The sequence below is a fragment of the Vicugna pacos genome, chromosome 20 (assembly GCF_048564905.1).
Source record: "Vicugna pacos chromosome 20, VicPac4, whole genome shotgun sequence".
Taxonomy (NCBI): domain Eukaryota; kingdom Metazoa; phylum Chordata; class Mammalia; order Artiodactyla; family Camelidae; genus Vicugna; species Vicugna pacos.
The window spans coordinates 7929232-7946443 of record NC_133006.1 but is presented as its reverse complement, the minus strand read 5'-3'; the positions used below and the strand labels follow the sequence as shown (position 1 = coordinate 7946443).

The following is a 17212-nucleotide window of genomic DNA, read 5'->3' as shown; positions in this document are numbered from 1 at the left end:
ACAAAACAACAAAATAATGTATTAATTGAATTGGTTGTCATGTTGTAAAATGATTCAAGGAAGAACTCAAGTAGGGCAAAGGGGAGGGGCTGAAGTATTTCCCTTCCCAAATTTGATTGTGCCAACATGCCTAGATATTGCTTTATTTTTAGGGTGAGGGAATGAGCAAAAGGAAAGACCAGAGAGAGAAGGACAGAATGAGATTTGGGAAAAGAGCTTCCTTGTTGTTTGAATTGACTTAGAATAAACCGATTGAACCAGTGACACAGGAGGGAACTGTTTCTTTCCCCTCGGGAGCCGCACACCGGAACGTGGAGATGAGTGTGGTGCCCAGGATCTGTTAAGGCTACTCTTTTTAAATTGAAGTGTAGTTGATTTACAATGTTGTGTTAGTTTCTTGTGTACAGCATCGTGATTCAGTTATACATATATATATTCCTTTTCATATTCTTTTTCATTATAGATTATTCCAAGCTATTGAGTACAGGTCCCTGTGCTATATAGTAGGAACTTATTGTTTGTTTAAGTCTACCTTTTGATGTTTGGATTCACATATATATACACATATATATGTATATACATATGCACACATACATATATATAAATATATATTTATAAAATATATATATATATATATAAAATCTTAAATCCTATTCCTTACTGAATACATCAAAACACCTTACTTCAAGATCTCTGATGATCTATGAAGACAGGGGAGAGATGCATCTGAATGTAGAAACTAAAACAGTGGGGGTGGGTTGGGGCTGGGGTGGGGCAGGGAATGGGGAATTATTGCTCAGTTGGGGACAGAGGTTCAGTTGGACAAGATGAAACCAGTTCTGTGGATGGACAGTGGTGGCAATCACACAACCATGTCAGTTTTACCTACTGCCGCTCACTAAACTAGACACTTAAAAATGATTAAAATGGCAAAATAATTAAAAAAAAAAGATCTCTGATGATCTAGATGTAACCAGCTTTTCTAGTCTTATTTGCCTGTATTCTCATTTATGTTATTTACCAGGCTGAGTAGTAGCCGTGCTCACAGGAGCAACATATATTAAGTTTTAGATGCCGGATTTAATTGTAATTTGCCCAAGAACCCTGTGAAATAAGTACAACCCTGATCCACATTTCACTGGTGGAGGACTGAGCCTTCGAGGGGTCCCAAAAGCCCCCCAGGTCCCACAGTCAGTGAGTGATCTGACTACACGGTGGGCCCCGGGCTTTATGGCGGCACCTGCTGCCTGCTGACAGGTGACATCCCTCACGGCTTTCTCTCTACTGGAAATAAGGGTTATTCTGTCCACCGTTCAGAGGCCCCCCTCCCCCTCCTCTTCTAAGCGCAGCCCAAATGCTACTTTATCCTTGAGTTACTTACTCCAGGTGACTGTGATCTCAACACCCGCCTCCCCAAATTCCTCTGAGTCTTTGCTACTCAGAGTGTCACAGACCAGCAGCTGGGCATCACCAGGGGCTAGTTGGAAATGACCCCAGATCTCCTCAATCAGAAGCTGCATTTTAATGAGATCTCCCAGTGGCTCATGTGTAAACATTGAGAACTGCAGTATGGGATTTTTCTTCTTTGCTTTGTATCTCGGCACACCTGCTTTAATTCTCAGTTAAACCGTAAGCTCTTTGAGGGCAGGAAGGTATAAAATTCTCTTTTAAGTATTCCTAAATATACACAGCATAGAAAAAGGCGTATAATTTGTTTCATGATATTACACGGCACTTCCATTAAACAGTTTAGATCATTTCCTAGGTCAAAAAGTACTGGGTTATTTGGAATAACTTTTCCCCACATGCATTATGAAATATTGACGATTATTTTGCTTGTAATGTTTCCACACAGTCGGGCTTTTGATAACGGTGAAAATGTTAAGAGGTATAATCTAAGTCCCTAAAATAAAACTTTCATTCTTCCCAGAGCCTTCGGTCTATAATCAGCCCTTGTGACACAACATCTTTCATTGCCAAAGCACAAATATAGATATGACAGATTTTTGGAGAAAAATCAATACTTAGAAAATAGAAACGCGAAAGCTGAAGGCTCCAATCAGTTTCACATGTGAAGTTCTGCGGTTTGTCTGCGGTCGGAACGAGCACTGTCTTCCAAGAAGCTTGGAATGGGATTTTGTTTTGACGAATGTTTGATTCCAAGCTCTCTTTTAGAGCAGATGTGGTTCATAGCAAAACTTCAGTCACTGCAGATGCTCCTGGATCACTTGCTGTTTATGTGCCAAGGACCAATAATTAAAGTTATTGATTTTTGAAGTGATCACTGTGTGTTTGCTCGTCCTTTATCGAGACCCAGTGTTTGCATGTGTTCGTACTTCTAAATGTTCTCAGTGAGTGTGACCGGCTGATGGCTGGGATTGGCAGATGTGGGGGACCCTTCAATCAGCTCCGTGTTGCAGCACAATCTGGCTTCTCTGTTCTTTTTTGCAGAATATGTAATTGGAGGACATGCATGCAAAGAAAAGAGGGGAGAATGCCTGTAGGTGGTGATTCTTTTTTTTTTTTTTAACTTCTACTGGCTCCATTTTAGTAGTCAACGTGACCTCTCGTGTAGTTCCAAATCTAAAAATGGTCTGAACATAAATCTGCTCTTTGGAGCTGACAAAATCCTTCGGTTCAGGGAGGGTTCCATGTTACCTCTTTTTAGAATTCTTTTCTCTGTGCGTGCGTGCGTGTGTGTGTGTGTGTGTGTGTGTGTGTGTGTGTGTTGTTTCAGTCAGCGGCTCCCTTCCCACCTAAGGCGTTGATTTGCTCACTCCCTTATGTGATGAATCAATGCTTCCAGAACGGGGGCTCCCGAGGGACTGCGGGAACAATCACTTCCAAATGAACTCGTGCATCCTAGCCGGGAGCGTTCAGACCGCACCCCAGGTAAAAGGAAGTCTTTCCTTAATGCTTTCAAGAACTTTTAAAGGCTCTGCACTGTGGTGTTGGCTGCAAGTGGGTTTGAGGGAGAGCTGCCTGGGGGTAGGTCAGTTTCGCTATACGCAAAGGAAATGTTACAGACAGTTAGGGGAAAGGATGAGCAGATAGAAGCAAAACTGCTTACTGGCAATCAAAGATGCTCGGGACAGTCCTTGGCGTGGCATGTGTGCCCAGACACCCTGTAATGTTTCTTCTCAACAGGAGGCTAGTGGCCATCTGTGAGTGTGGGTGTCAACATAGCAAGGGAAAGAACTTTCACAGAAATAGAAGAAGGGAAGGCACTGTAGCTCAGGACTGAGCAAAAGTGCAAACAGCCTGCATGGCACGGGGGTGAACAGTCTCTTAAATCATTAGCCAGCTGTCCGGTGAGAAGGGACAGTCTCAGTTTCGAGCCCTTGAAACCATATTTAGGAAGAGCTTTTAATCCTTTCGGCTCTAATTTCTATGATTAAAGTGGTTTCCCAAGGAGAGGAACTAAGATGTGTTTTTAAGCAACGTCGACAACTGAAAGTGTTAATTGGTATTTAACAAATGCAATGGTATTAACATGCATCTGTTTCTGCTCTGTGTGGGAAATGAGTTTTCATCACCATAGCAATTCATTTCTGGGCTCCGTTGGAACTGGGCCACAGTATGCAGTAAATGGCACTTTATTTTATTTTTCTTTTCTGAATAAGGGATTCAGCAGTCAACCAGCTAACACGGGGCTCTTCATCTACATGTTGTATAGTGTCACTAGTATGATTTCAAATCCTTTTCCAACTAAATTCTGTGCAAAAAAAAAAATTCCGTACATCTTTGGTAGGATAAGAGGATGATAGGTAAAAGTGATGAAAAGAACTGCATGATAACGTACTCCCAGCTTAAAAGCGAATACCAAACCATGGCCCCCTTTTTGTGGTTGTTCTTCTGAGGCTCTGTGTGTGGACAGGAATTTATCCCTGGTCTTTTCCGTAGCAGTAACCTAGGAAGATGAATAAAGTCTTTATTAGTACAATTGGATTTTCCATTTTTATGTTATGCTTGAATGACATCATACGTTGGTTCCACTAAAATTAAAAAATAGTGCACTCCTACACTGGTGAAGAAATTTTATATAGGAAATGAAAAAAGGAAATTTTACGTAGGAAATGGATGTTTCTGTAGGAATCTGTAACAATAAAGTAGAAGGAAACAATTCTACTTATTTTCAGTTGCTTTTATTGTCAACCTGCGGTTATGTTGAGAAATTCCTTGGAGGACAGTGTTCTAAAAGCGCACCTTATTCATTGAAGCATCGGTGTTTATTCATACTTTGTTTCCATTTTATTCACTAAAATTGTAGCTATTAACCTTTAAAAAGTCAATCGTTTATAACGTATCGATAGCAACCACCTATTTGTATTTTAAATACTTCAGTAGCAAGCCTTTTGGAGAAGGGAATTTTTGTCACTGTACATGCTTTAGAAGGCAAAGTTACTGTTAATGATGGTTATGTGTATTTTGTAACCACAGGACACTTACACTGAAGGCTTTCATGCATCAGTATTTAAATTTCCTCCGGATAAAACCTACGATACACCTGTCATTGTCATGTGGGGAGATGAGGGCAGGCTTACAGAGCCTGAGGACAAAGTCACAATTCCACCTCTCCTCTGACTCCTAAAAGACGATCTTTATTTCCTACCCAAATGAAATTCTACGATGAACTATCTGAACTACCCTCAGTGATTTCCTTGCTGAAACCCCGTCTCCATCCATCATGATATTGATGAGATGAGTCATATAAAGAAACCTTCCCGGAAAATAATCCATCAGGAAAGTGTGCAGAATTGAGTATCACTGATGACACTTAGTGGGCTCCCCAGATCTCACAAGGGATGTCATGTCCCTTCCTACAAAGGAAAGCATTGGTTTATTATTTTCTGATGATAAGCTACAGCCCAGGAATGGTGCCATGACTGTGATGGGGGAATAATGACAATTTTTTTTGGAAGTATAGTCAGCTTACAATGTTGTGTCAATTTCTGGTGTACAGAGTAATAGTTCAGTCATACAGATGCATACATATATTTGTGTTCTTACTCTTTTTCATTACAGGTTACTACAAGATGTTGAATATAGTTCCCTGTGCTGTACAGGAGGACCCTGTTGTGTATATACTTTCTATAGCACCTTCTTCTCCCTTTCCACGTGGCCCCCCATCTGCCGCTCTTGGCTTTCTGACCTAATTCCGATCTCGTGTCTTTAAAAACCGGCATTAGCTATCCAAAATTCTAATGTGACGATGCCACGCACAATCTACGGGACTTTCACGGTTGCTTGTTGTCAATAGGACAAAATCCAGGCTTGGTCCTCACCCCACCATTGACGCTTTCTTTATTTTTTGCTCAGTCAGGGTCCTCATCTTCCTCTCCCCCGGGGCTTCAGTTTCAGGTGCTGCCTTTTGCAGAGTTTCCCAGACTGGGCAGCATCCCTCATGACACTTCCCTTCCTCTCCTGTGCCCATGCTTTCCCTGCCTGTGTGTGGTCTGTTGACCGTTTCCTCTTCACGATTGTCGCCTGAGCTCCCAAGGGCCTCCGCACAGCAAGTACTTAACAAGATGATTTTTGAATGAATAAAGAAGGAAGGAAAGAGAGGGTATTTCCCTGAGAAGAGGCAGGGGTAGTCCGACAGCCAGAAAAGTAAACTTTCCACCTTCGGTCCGTATTTGAACCCTCTCGATAACGATCTCTGTTGGAAGTTTCATGTGTGCTTGGGGATTGAGAGCCAGCTCAGACTTGCTAAACCCAGGGCTAAATGGATACAAGTCAATTGCAGAGCAGACCAGATGCTGTGTTTGCGATGACACCACAGAGGTACAGATGCCTTATGCCAGCTGGTCGACTTGTCCCCCTGCCCTTTCCTTGCTCTGTCCTATAGTGGGATCTTCCTGGGGTTGTATTTCTTTCTCTGAGAAATATTTTTCATAAAAAAAGGATCTGATACACTCTGAATATTTTAATGGCTGTTCTCTTTGGCAACCATACACACGATCACAGAGTAACAGGCAATTTATCAAAATCAATGAGGTAAATATCACAATATATAGAGAACGAAGTCAAGGTGAACCTTTAAGAAGACTGAAAGTCTCATTTATTACGTGTCTCATAGGTCTCTTCTGGTGACTCTGAAGCCAAACCTCTGATCTTCACATTTGTTCCCACTGTCAGAAGACTACCAACCCACTCCCAGTTGACTGACACCTCTAAATTCCTTGTTAAAATCCCTGAGGAGCCAAGCGATAAGACTCCAGAAACTGTAAATAGGGTAGGATTATTTTTATTATTTTTTTATATCAAGCAATTAACATTAAATTATCCATAGTAATGACTTGAAAATCTGTATGAATGTTCATTTTCTCTGCTTAAAGTGAGATGACTGTGATTGGCTAAAAATATAGTTATGTAACAGGAGCTTCAAGTCCCGGGTTCTCTCCAATACATTATTCTCAGCACTTTGGATCAGACGTCCTGTGGTTTGCTGTTCACATGATATATTCTGCCTCTTGGCATCCCCTGCTCCCAAATGTATCTTAAAATAATAAAAGCAAATTTTTTTAAAAGTTTAAATTTATCTTCATAGAGAAAATACTAGATAGAGTGAGGTATTATTATTATTATTATTAATTATTTTAGTTCAAAATTTGTAGATACTGGCAGGCATATGTAGAATAGATAAACAAGATTATACTGTATAGCACAGGAAAATATATACAAGATCGAGTGAGGTATTATTTTGTGTGTAACAGATTAGCAACAGTAAAAAAATGTAATAGTCGATGTTAGGACAATTGTCGAGATACTGGCATGCTCACACTTTGTTGCTAGTTTTGTGGATTTGGGTAATTTGAGTGGAAAACCCTTATCCACAGTGCTAAGAACGTTTCAGTAACCTTTCAGTGATCTGACTCTTGGAAATGTGTCCCAGAGAAACAGTACGAAAGAAGAAAAGTGTTACGTAGGAAAATAATTAGAGAAAAATAAAAATGGCCCAATGTGTAACAGTCAGAGAAACGCGGAGACTATGACAGCACATCACCTTGACAAAGTTACAGCCATCATGATGATGTAATTTCCTGGAGCATGTTAATTTGTATACTACTGAGTGATCCAGTAGGTTGTAAGATGGTATTTATACCCTGATGATTCCTCTCTAAAGTGAGACCAAGACTGAAAATGAAATTCAAACAAGCAAACAAAAACCTAAACATGACTTATGCTAAAATAATGACATTCTGGGTAAAAAAAAATTTTTTTTCTCTTTAAAATGTATTTTAATACTGTCTTGTAAGAAACAAAATGTGACGGAGGGAGCTCTGTGGTATTTGTGAGCCAATTTGCAGAAGATAGAATTGTCTGATTTTCCTCGTCTATGTGAAAACATTCTATCTAGAGAGTAATAATATATTTATCTGTGAACCTGGAACTTACAATGCTACCTTATTTCAAAGACTGTTGGGACCAAATTATTTCAGAGAAACCCTGAATGCTATGTAAGGCATTTCTGGGAAGTTTGTCCCCAGCAGTACTCAAGTATATATAATATACTCATGGGATCTTTCTGTTATTAGGTGCTCTGAGTGGGTGAGACCGTAGATACAAGAATCAACCTTGGTTGCAGACTCCAAAGCTCCCTAAAATAATGATATTCATCTGCTGATACATTGGTGCCAACACAACCACATCTTTAAAAGATTAAAGGTTTTTCTTCCTGTTTTTAAAACAATTCACTATTCTAATAGAACAGGGTAGATAATCCCTCATCCTTTACATATTTAAAACTATTTACTGAACACACGCCACGTGCTTGGTGCTATGGATTCCGAATGAATAAAGTCAACTCATGTAACTTATTTGTTATCAGGAAGGCAGACAATGAAACCAGTAAAAAGGAGATAATAAAATCTCAGGTGGTGATAAATGTAAGAAAAATACCTCAGAATAAAGTAATAGAGAATAATGGACTGTGGATGGAGGGAGTTATTTGAGATCATTAATAATGTTTCCAAAGACTAGTTCAACTTTGCCAGCTCTCTAGTGATTCTGTTAACTTCCCATGTGATAAGCAATCTGTCTTTGAATCCTCTGATTTTTAATTTGAACTTCCTTCCTATCCGGGTTTTGTTACTACCTAGTGTTGTAATTTAATATACGAAATGACCATGGTCAGAGAAATCCTAATCAGAGGCAACTTGGGTTTTATCTTGACTACGATCATCAGCTAAAAAGTGTGGAATGAGGGTCTGAAGTCACCTCCTTTGTTTAGTTGTATCTAGTCCACGGTTGGACTATTCTGTCTTCACATACACAACACATAATACATATGAGCCCACATTAAGTTGACGGCCATAGTTGAAATTTAGTTTATTTTGGTTTATTTACTGTCTTTAACTTTCTATTTCGAAATAATGTGAAACTTAAAGAAAAGTTGCAAGGAAGAGAAGAATAGTAACCATAGTATGATGATCAAAACCCAGAGAATTAACCTTGGGTCTTTTAAACACAATCTTAGTGTACGTAGCTGCTATAATTATAGAAAAAGATGCTTTAGTGCGTAATAAAGCTGTCTCTCCCCCCTGGTCTTGTAAACCTTCTATGTATTCAGAGAAAATTGGACGGGAGAAAACTGAGAATTACAAATCCAAAATAAAATAACAGTTAAAAAATACTTTGCACTAAAAATATCTGTCTTTCTTGGTATCCTATTCATGAGTTCTTCCCAATCAGCTTGGATTGTTTTGTTTGAATTTCTGTGCATTTTGTTCCAATTCTACTTTTCTTCTCAAACTTTTAGAGAGTCATATTATTTTAGAACTTTTCAATGGGATTTCCTTTCTCCCCGGCTTCTGCAGGATATACAGGGTTTTCTTGACCATTAACTAAATGCTTGACTAGTCCCCATTTGTTTCATGAATATCTTTATGGAAAGCATTGCTCCTTTCCTCTCTTCATAAAAAGTCATATCAGGATTTATTGGAAAGCAGGTTTGTTCATTGATGTTGATTCTAAACCCTAAATTATATGAACTTGGACCAGAATGAACAAGCAGGTTAGTAAAAGTAATCCACTAATTTCAACCCAATCTCTCCTAAGCCAATCTGATTTTTAGATATATTTTTAAAAACTCTTGTCCTTGGAGATTATAAGCAGGTTAAGCTTTTAAGGGTACGTGCAAAAAAGAAGCATTTGTCAAATCGATGTCAACGCTTTTATGTCTCTACGTTTATTGCAGTCTAATTCCAATGAGTACTTGACCTTGAATGCTGGGAGCCAACGGGAGAGAGACGGAGGAACGTTGACTTATCCTTTAGAGGTGAAGGACAAGATTTCACAAGGAAAGGGACTGAAAGCAAACGAACCTCAAGGAATGCAGCAGAGTGACCTCTTCAAAGCTGAGTATGTCTTCATTGTGGACTCTGAAGGAGAGGACGAAGCTCCAAGCAGACAGGGTGAACAGGGCCCCCCAGCGGGGGTGGACACCACAGCTGCTCGGCCCCGGTCTCTGGCCCTCTCCTCCAGTCTGGCCTCTGACGTGGTGCGCCCCAAAACCCGGGGGGCCGACCTCCAGGCCCCACCACATCCTGACATGCCCCATGGAGTGGCTCCTCAGCAAAAACATGGGCAGGTAGGTTTTTCTTCTTGTCATTTAAAAGAAAATGTTTCTATTTAACACCCTTGTTCTAGACTGTCTGCAGAGTCCTTCCTATTTAGTCAAGGCCTACAAAACTCCCAAAGAAAAGGATGTTAAAAACCTAAATCCCAAGGTCATAAATCATCACAGTGTAAATACAGATACTATGTTCTTAAGACAAAAAGGATGACACACAATTTTACTGTGGATTGGCTGAAGAGCACATGCAAAACACTCAGCCGGAGTGGAGTTGGGGGAATGTTAACTCTTCCTTCTGAAAATTCTCGGGAGAAGGTTGGCAGTGGGAGTTTCTTGGGAGAGAGAGCCTGATGGAGACGTGAGAAAGCCCCGCCGAAAAGACATCAACTGGGGATTAGTCGTAGACACGTTACTCTGAAACAAGTGAAAGAGTAATAAAAGGAGCCACGAGGTAATAAGAGCGTGGAAGGAAAATCGTTCCCTCCTGCACATCTTAAGGGAAATACCTATTGTGTTCCTGAAGCCACCAGAAGCAGGGCCGTTCTCAGTGGATTGGGGAGAAGAACCTATCCCCAAAACTGAGCTGCAAGATTGAATGGTTCCTTTAAGGGGGAGAGCCTTTGATACAGTAGAAGAAGACCCATGCCTGTGATGGCGAGAGTAAAGGGATGGGTAGGGAGAGATTTGGAAGGGAAAGAAATAGAGTGACTGGCTATTTGTTGTCATGAAGTTGTAAGATGACTTTGACGAGATGTAGAGAGGATGTCAGGAATGCAGAGGCTGGCCTGGGGAGCAAGTAATGGGTACAGAGCGCTCTCCTTGACAATGAGCATGAGTTGGTACCCAAATGCCCCATTTAGGAGCTGCTAGACCAGGCATTTGCAAGCATCTCAGAGTAACTGGAAGAACATGTTTATTGGTGAGTTGGCTTTTTGGAGCTACTAGGACGCATGCAAAATGGTAGAGCAGGCATCTTATTTTTGGTGCCACCCCATCTTTATGTCTGCAGCTTTTGCTGACTTCCCGATGCTGCACTGATGTCACCTTCAAGCATTCAGTATCCTCATGCCACCTTTTGGTGCTGGAAGACTCTCACTGGGGTACCACCACCACCCAGGTCTATTGGACTAAAAGATTGATTTCTTCTTGAAATTTATTCTCAGCTAGTTATTGGAAATATTCTAATCATATAATTAAGCATCTTCTCAGTCAATGGTGATAAGCTTAAACATTTCTTTCCTGCCTTTGGAAGGATGGTGGAATAACCAATTTGGAGATGTGGCCATTGACATAGTCAGTGGAGGGTACTTTAATGTGGCCCCTTTGAAGAACATGTAGACACGGCGATACCAAATATAAGCGAAGAAAAATACCCTCAATGAAGCAAAGTTTGGAATTTTAATTTACTCTTTTCCCCAATTGATAGATTTCTTCTGCTGAGTTGGTCATTTATTTTGTTTTCATGGGATCATATATATAGAGTCCAAACTAGAGACTAAACACATATGTGGATTTTTTTTTTTTTGCCAGAATAGGTTAGAAGTAGGTTATAGTTCATGTTGTCAAAGCTTCAAATGAAAAGGTAAAGCTCAGCCTGATTCATTAGTGGTGGCAGAACATTCTGATCACCACAGGAGGAGGACTGCTGGGTCCTGAAATGTTTGGGAATCGCCATTGTTCCTGATTCCATTTCCTGTAATAATCCCCTTGAGCAACGGGTACTAGGTCATCATGAAATAAAAATAAGATGACTGTTACCCACAGATGTAAACTAAACATCAACGACCAGATCATCAAAGAAGGCACTCAGAAGTTTCACGTAGTCAGGAGTCAAAGCTTAGCGTAAAAAGCCTAAAGATGTTTCCATCATTTGATCACCTGGTACCAGTCACATTAGTCTTTCAATCAGAAATGCAGTTAATTAAGTGTCCTTCTGGTCTACCTGGTAAAAATGAACCCACGTACAGAATTGTCTACAAATTAGCACTAGCAGTAAGTCAGGAGAAATTTATGAAGATATTCCAAAAAAAAAATGTCCTTAGTTCTTATTCTGACCATAGTCTGACCATAGTCTGACCACCTGCCTAGGTGTCATTTTTCTGTCCACCTCTTGTACCTTTCTTCTTCAGCTCTCTTGAACCATCAGCCAAGCACATGCTTCCTACCTTTGCATCCCTGGGCTCTTCATTCCTGTGTGTGATGCTTCTTTCCTCCCCAGCCTGCCTTCATGTTGGTCTTGGCTACTCGAAGCTCAGTTCAAGTAGCACCTTTTCCCAGAGACATTCCCTTTAAAGAGGAGTTAGGTTTTCTCCTGAATTTTGTCACTTTCCTTAGAGTTTGTAACCTTTTTTTTTTGAAAATCTCCGATTTAACTCCTTTTATGTTTATAACCTGATTATAATCATTGAGTTTATTTTTCTTCCTCACTAGACTGAGAACCACTTGAAGTCGAGGTCTGTCTCTTGTTCATTTCTGTGTCTTTAGCACTTAGTGTAGTGTCTTGTGTATATGTAGGTTCAATAAGGTGTATGAAAAGTATACGTATTTAAAATTTCACATTGTTGAAGTCTTTGTTCAGATGTTGGCTCCTTCACGAAGCCCGCTTTGGTTCCTTCAGTGAAAGCAAACTCTCCCTCAATATATTTCTGGTAGCCTTTTCTGTACATTTTTATAACAGTTACCCTATCCCAGCAAGTATTATACACATTTAAGTTTATGCCTTATCTCCTCTAGCAGATTGGGAAGTCTTGAAAGGTAAAGTCCAGGTTAAATTCATTTTTATTAAACATTTTGTTCCCTATAATGGTTACTGTATTATCTTGAGCATAGTCAATATAAATACTGAGTTGAGTGTACTTTGTGTTCCAAATATTTTTGTTGAAGTGGCACATTTAAGTAAAAGCACATTGTCAAAAAATCACCAACAAACTAAAAAATTGAAAGTGTTAAGTCAAAAGTAAAAAGGCTATATAAGCAGTTGAGTGAAAACTTTCTCAGATAAAATTCAGAAAAAAATCAGTAATATTTTTGAATGTCAGTGTCTTGAATGTTGGTGTCAAGGTCTAAGAATTGTCTTACCTAAGGATGCTATTAGACTTAAGAGAGAGGTGGCTTAGCTATGGTGAAACCTGGAGCTGAGGCAGTGGCACTGGGAATAAAAAAGAAGGACTTTTTAGAGGGGAGGATATAGTTCAAGTGGTAGAGCCCATGCTTAGCATGCACGAGGTCCTGGGTTCAATCCCCAGTACCTCCTCTAGAAAGAAATAAACCTAATTACCCTCCTCCCCACCAAAATACAATAATTAAATAATACAATAATAAATAAATTGGAATTTAAAAAAAGAAGGACCTTTTTGGGTAGAATTAACTGGAGTTGTTCATTGACAGTATATGGAAAAAAATCAAGGGTGAATGAAATTTATAAGCCAGGAAACTGAGTGAATGTTGGCATTAATTGAGGAAAGAATTACAGGCTTTGGGAAGGGATAGGAAGAGATGAAACGTCTGATGTTGAACTTGAGATGCCTGGAGGTGCAGCACGATGCTCTCAGGAAGGAAGCTGGAAGGATGAATCTGGGCACAGGAGTGAGATGGGAGACTGGAGGTGTTTGCTATACACACCTAAGCTGTGAGGGTGGAGCTGTTTATTCATGGAAAGAATGCAGAACAGGAAGGCACCACACACAAGTCGGGAAACAGCAGGGTGTAGAGAGGTCCCTGAGAAGGAGATGGAGTGGGGGCCAAAGATGGTGAGAGGGACTTCATGCAGTGAAAACTAAAAGGCTGTTCAACCAGAAGAGTAGTTTATGAACAAGATCAGATAAATAAAATCTATATAAATGAATTAATCAATAGTTTTAAGGGTAGCTCAGTAATGTTTTCTTTATGAGACTCAGATGAATCTGGTATCAATCTTATCCATTTGGGAATACAAAATAATCACCTATGAAAGAACATTCTGGCAGCACGACTTGTTTCCCGCCTGGACGCGGAGTCATCACGTGTGATTTCCCATTTCTTTGCGGGGAGGAGCCCCTCCTCCAGAGAACGCGGCTTTCCTCGACAACACTGTACTTTTCATATTTTCTAGCTGCCTTACCGGGTTCTCTTTCTGTGCACCAGCCAGTCATTCTGCCAAGTGGGACAGCCAGGTTAACACACGCTGCTGCTCGATTTAGGAATGGTTAGAAGCTCAGCGATCAAGAGGCCAAGATCAAAGCTGAGGGGAGGGTCAAGAGGCCTTTTGCTGATAGAGCTGGAGGTGAAGCAGAGGGGCCCCTGCAGGGAGGTGTGTCCCCTGAAGGGAAGGGAGGGGACCCTCTCTCCTCTGGGAGTATTACTAGAACCAGAAGATGTGCAGGGGTGAGGCCAGGCATGTGAGGTCCGACCTGGCCACCATCCCAGTGTGGGAAATGGAAGCCCTTCCACTGCCCAGGTCAGCCCTCGGCCGGGCCCCTGTTCCCTGCTGGGAGACACGCCCCCTCTGAGCTCCTCCTCCTCAGTGGGAGGGGTTGGGCTTGTCTGGTGTCTGACCAGCTCGCCCTGCAAGAGCTGCCTTGTGCCTTCTGTTAAAATAGCATTATAATATATTATTTATGAAGATAATGTAATGTATAACACAATATAAAATCTTGTAAATATGGAAACAAGTAAAAATAAAATATGAAACGCAGTCAAATAAAGCAGGGCCCTCAAAGTCCATGAAATAGAGAAATGAGGAGGTCATTTGATGCCCTGAATGGGGCCAGTGTGAGAGGGCTGATGGGCCAGAAATCAAGTGGAGAAGTGATGAGGGAAGGGAGATCATACATTGGGAGAATGGTATGAAAAATTAAAAAAAAATGAGACCAGCAACTTACAGCCATGCTCCTCTGTGTAGTTACTTGAAATCATAAACCTCAGGGTCCTCATTGGTAGAATGGGGTGATGACATCAACCTCCCTGGTGAAGATTAAATGCGATGGTATATATGGCCTAGAATGGTTCCTGGCCCATGGTAGAGTCTCAGGAATCATCTACTCTATTTAAAAAGTTGGAGGTGGTCGCATGTTTGAGGGCACAGGTTCAGAAACGTGTGAAAAGGGAGAGGCTTTTTGTACTGGTGTAAACAAAGTTTGGAGGCAAGAACTGGAGAAAGGACACACACAAAAAAAAGATCAGAAGAACTAGCTGTGGTCAAATCAAGGAGGGTCTTAACAAAAAATTCTGGGATGGGAGGGTATAGCTCAATGCTAGAGTGTGTGCTTAGCATGCACGAAGTCCTAGGTTCAACCCCCAGTACCTCATAAATAAATAAAAACCTAATTACCCCCTTCAAAAAAACCCAAACGAATAAAAGTTAAAAAAAATTCTGAAAAGCATAGGCATTGGCACATATATTTATTAAGAACCTATATTTTATGGTTCCATGGAAAAGAGATTGTAAAAAATTATTTGGACAGGGCATTAGACATAGAAACCTTTCTGATTGTCCCGGGTCTTCATTTATAATGAAACATTCTATTCATACAGCACATTGTATCAGAATAGACTTTCTAGGTCTCTTTTACCCCAGTAGATCTGGGAGTCCTGTGATGACAAAGTCTCACCTTCTGTCTATATCACGTAACTCAATGCCTGGAACACTAGGTGCTTAGAAAGGGTCTGATGAATGAATGATCATTCCTTCCCCATGACCCTGTGATATAAATAGGAAATAGACGTTGTTACATGAACTTTCTTAATGAACATTCTCAGTGGAGAAAAAATTATACTAGCGTATGGGAGACAGTCTTGGACTCCTGCCCCCTAGCTTGGCGGTTGTTTTGTATTTTGCTTTTTAAAACAAATCATCCATAGCTTTTGGTTTAAGGATTTAGAGATTCAAGATTTTGAAAAACGCTGGGAGATTAAACTTCCGTGTCGGTTCTGCTCACTGCTGAGGAGTGGCTTGCTGTGTCACAAGTCCCTGAAAAATGGCGTGTTTCTATGAAGATGTCAGGAAGTCATCAGCTGGATGACTTTTGCGTACCCTTTTATGGTTTTAACAACTCTTCATGTACTGACATGAAGGGAAATGGGGGGATCTTCCCACTCCATCCTGATCCATCCTCTTAACCTCCTTTGTCACTGCCCACGGTGAGTGAGGCTGGACACCACAGGGAGAATTCCTCTGACTCATTAAGAAGATCTGTCTCTGCTCTGATGCCGGCAGAATCCCTGTGATCCCTCACCGGGTGGCTGGTTGCTTCCCCTGGGTGAGATCAAATGTACCATTAGCCCAAAGGGCAGAGGAAGTACATTTATGGAAAATCAGTTGCCTTGACAATTTCAGCAGAAAGGTGAGGAAGCCTTTTAAAAGGAGAGTCTCCTGACGTGGTGTCAGAACTCAAATGTTTGTCCTACTGGTGAGGTCAAGACTGACCCGGATTTCAGAGCCATTGTTCATTCCACCCCCAGCCCGCCTTCCTTGCCCAGAACCTGGAGCAGAATAAGAGGGTGCAACTGCAGAGGGAGGTGGTGAGAGCTCCTTTGAGCAGACAGCACATTTCTGCTCTCTGTCCTATTCCTACACCCACCGGACACTTTATTTCCTCATTCCTGCATGAAGGTAACATACCAGCCACTAGACACTGGGGAAACAAACTTCAAAAATTCTAGTACCTGCCTTCAAGGAACTTGGGAAGCAGATGCACATGAACGCAATGACAGTGAAAGGTGATGTGTTCAAGCAGGAGTGGGATGTCTAGGAGGAGGACACCTACATCGGCCTGGACCACCAGACCAGGAAGGGGTCACCTTGTCTGAGCAGAAACATGAAGGATGAGTAAAGGTTTTCTCAGTTAACAACCAGGGTGTGGGCATTTCAAGTCAGATGGCCAGGGAAGAGGGCTCACTGAATGACAGGAAATACTCTGGGAGAGAGGGATGAACCAGAGGCCACAGAGACAACAGTTTTGAAAAGGAGGGAAAGACTGGAAATCAGTCTAAAGAGAAACCAGAAGAGACCAGGGATTCAAGTGCCCACTGGGCTTAGGAATAAATAAATCATTGTAGACGTTGGTGATAACAGTGTCTGTGGAAGAATAGGGAGTAAAAGCCATTAAGAACTCAGGGGAAGTGTGTCACTATTCTATTTCCACATAACAGGTGACCACAGATTAGTGGCTTTAAAAAAAAAACACCTATTTACTTTCCCCAGGGATTCTGTAGCTCGGAGGTTTGGGCATGGCTGATCTGGGTCTCCTAAGTTGGAAACCAAGATGTCAGGTTCCTCTCCTCTGGGGTTCTACTAGGCAACGGTCTTGCCTCTGAGCTCACCCGTGCTATTGGCAGAAGCTCATTTCCTCAAGGCTGTAGAGTGAGTTCACGGCAGCTTGCTTCTTAAGGCTGGCCATGGAGAGGGTCGCTGCTACTTGGATCTCTAGCCTTTTGGTCCTCTTTAAAAGAGGGCTCATTTGATGTGGTCATGCCTACCCAGCACAGTCTCCTGTTTGATTAAGTTAAAGTCATCTGATTAGGAATGGTAAATACATCTGCAAAATTCCTTCACCTTTGCCAGGTTCTGTTAGTTAGAAGCAAGTCACAGTTTCCATCTACACTTAAGAGGAGGGGACTATGAAGGTGGGGGTGTGCTTTGGGAAGTCACTTTAGGGT

General features: G+C 41.3%; 1 protein-coding gene across 1 annotated transcript in view; it reads left to right on the top strand.

Moving 5' to 3' along the window:
* The first annotated feature begins 2796 nt into the window (after positions 1 to 2796).
* The window catches only part of MLIP (muscular LMNA interacting protein), a 118909-nt gene continuing 104493 nt past the window's right edge, over positions 2797 to 17212 (top strand). Inside the window, exons 1-3 of the mRNA XM_031688666.2 lie at positions 2797 to 2892; positions 6080 to 6235; positions 9200 to 9592. Coding sequence (XP_031544526.1) covers positions 2797 to 2892; positions 6080 to 6235; positions 9200 to 9592 — 645 coding nt within the window. The remainder of the gene's footprint in view (positions 2893 to 6079; positions 6236 to 9199; positions 9593 to 17212) is intronic.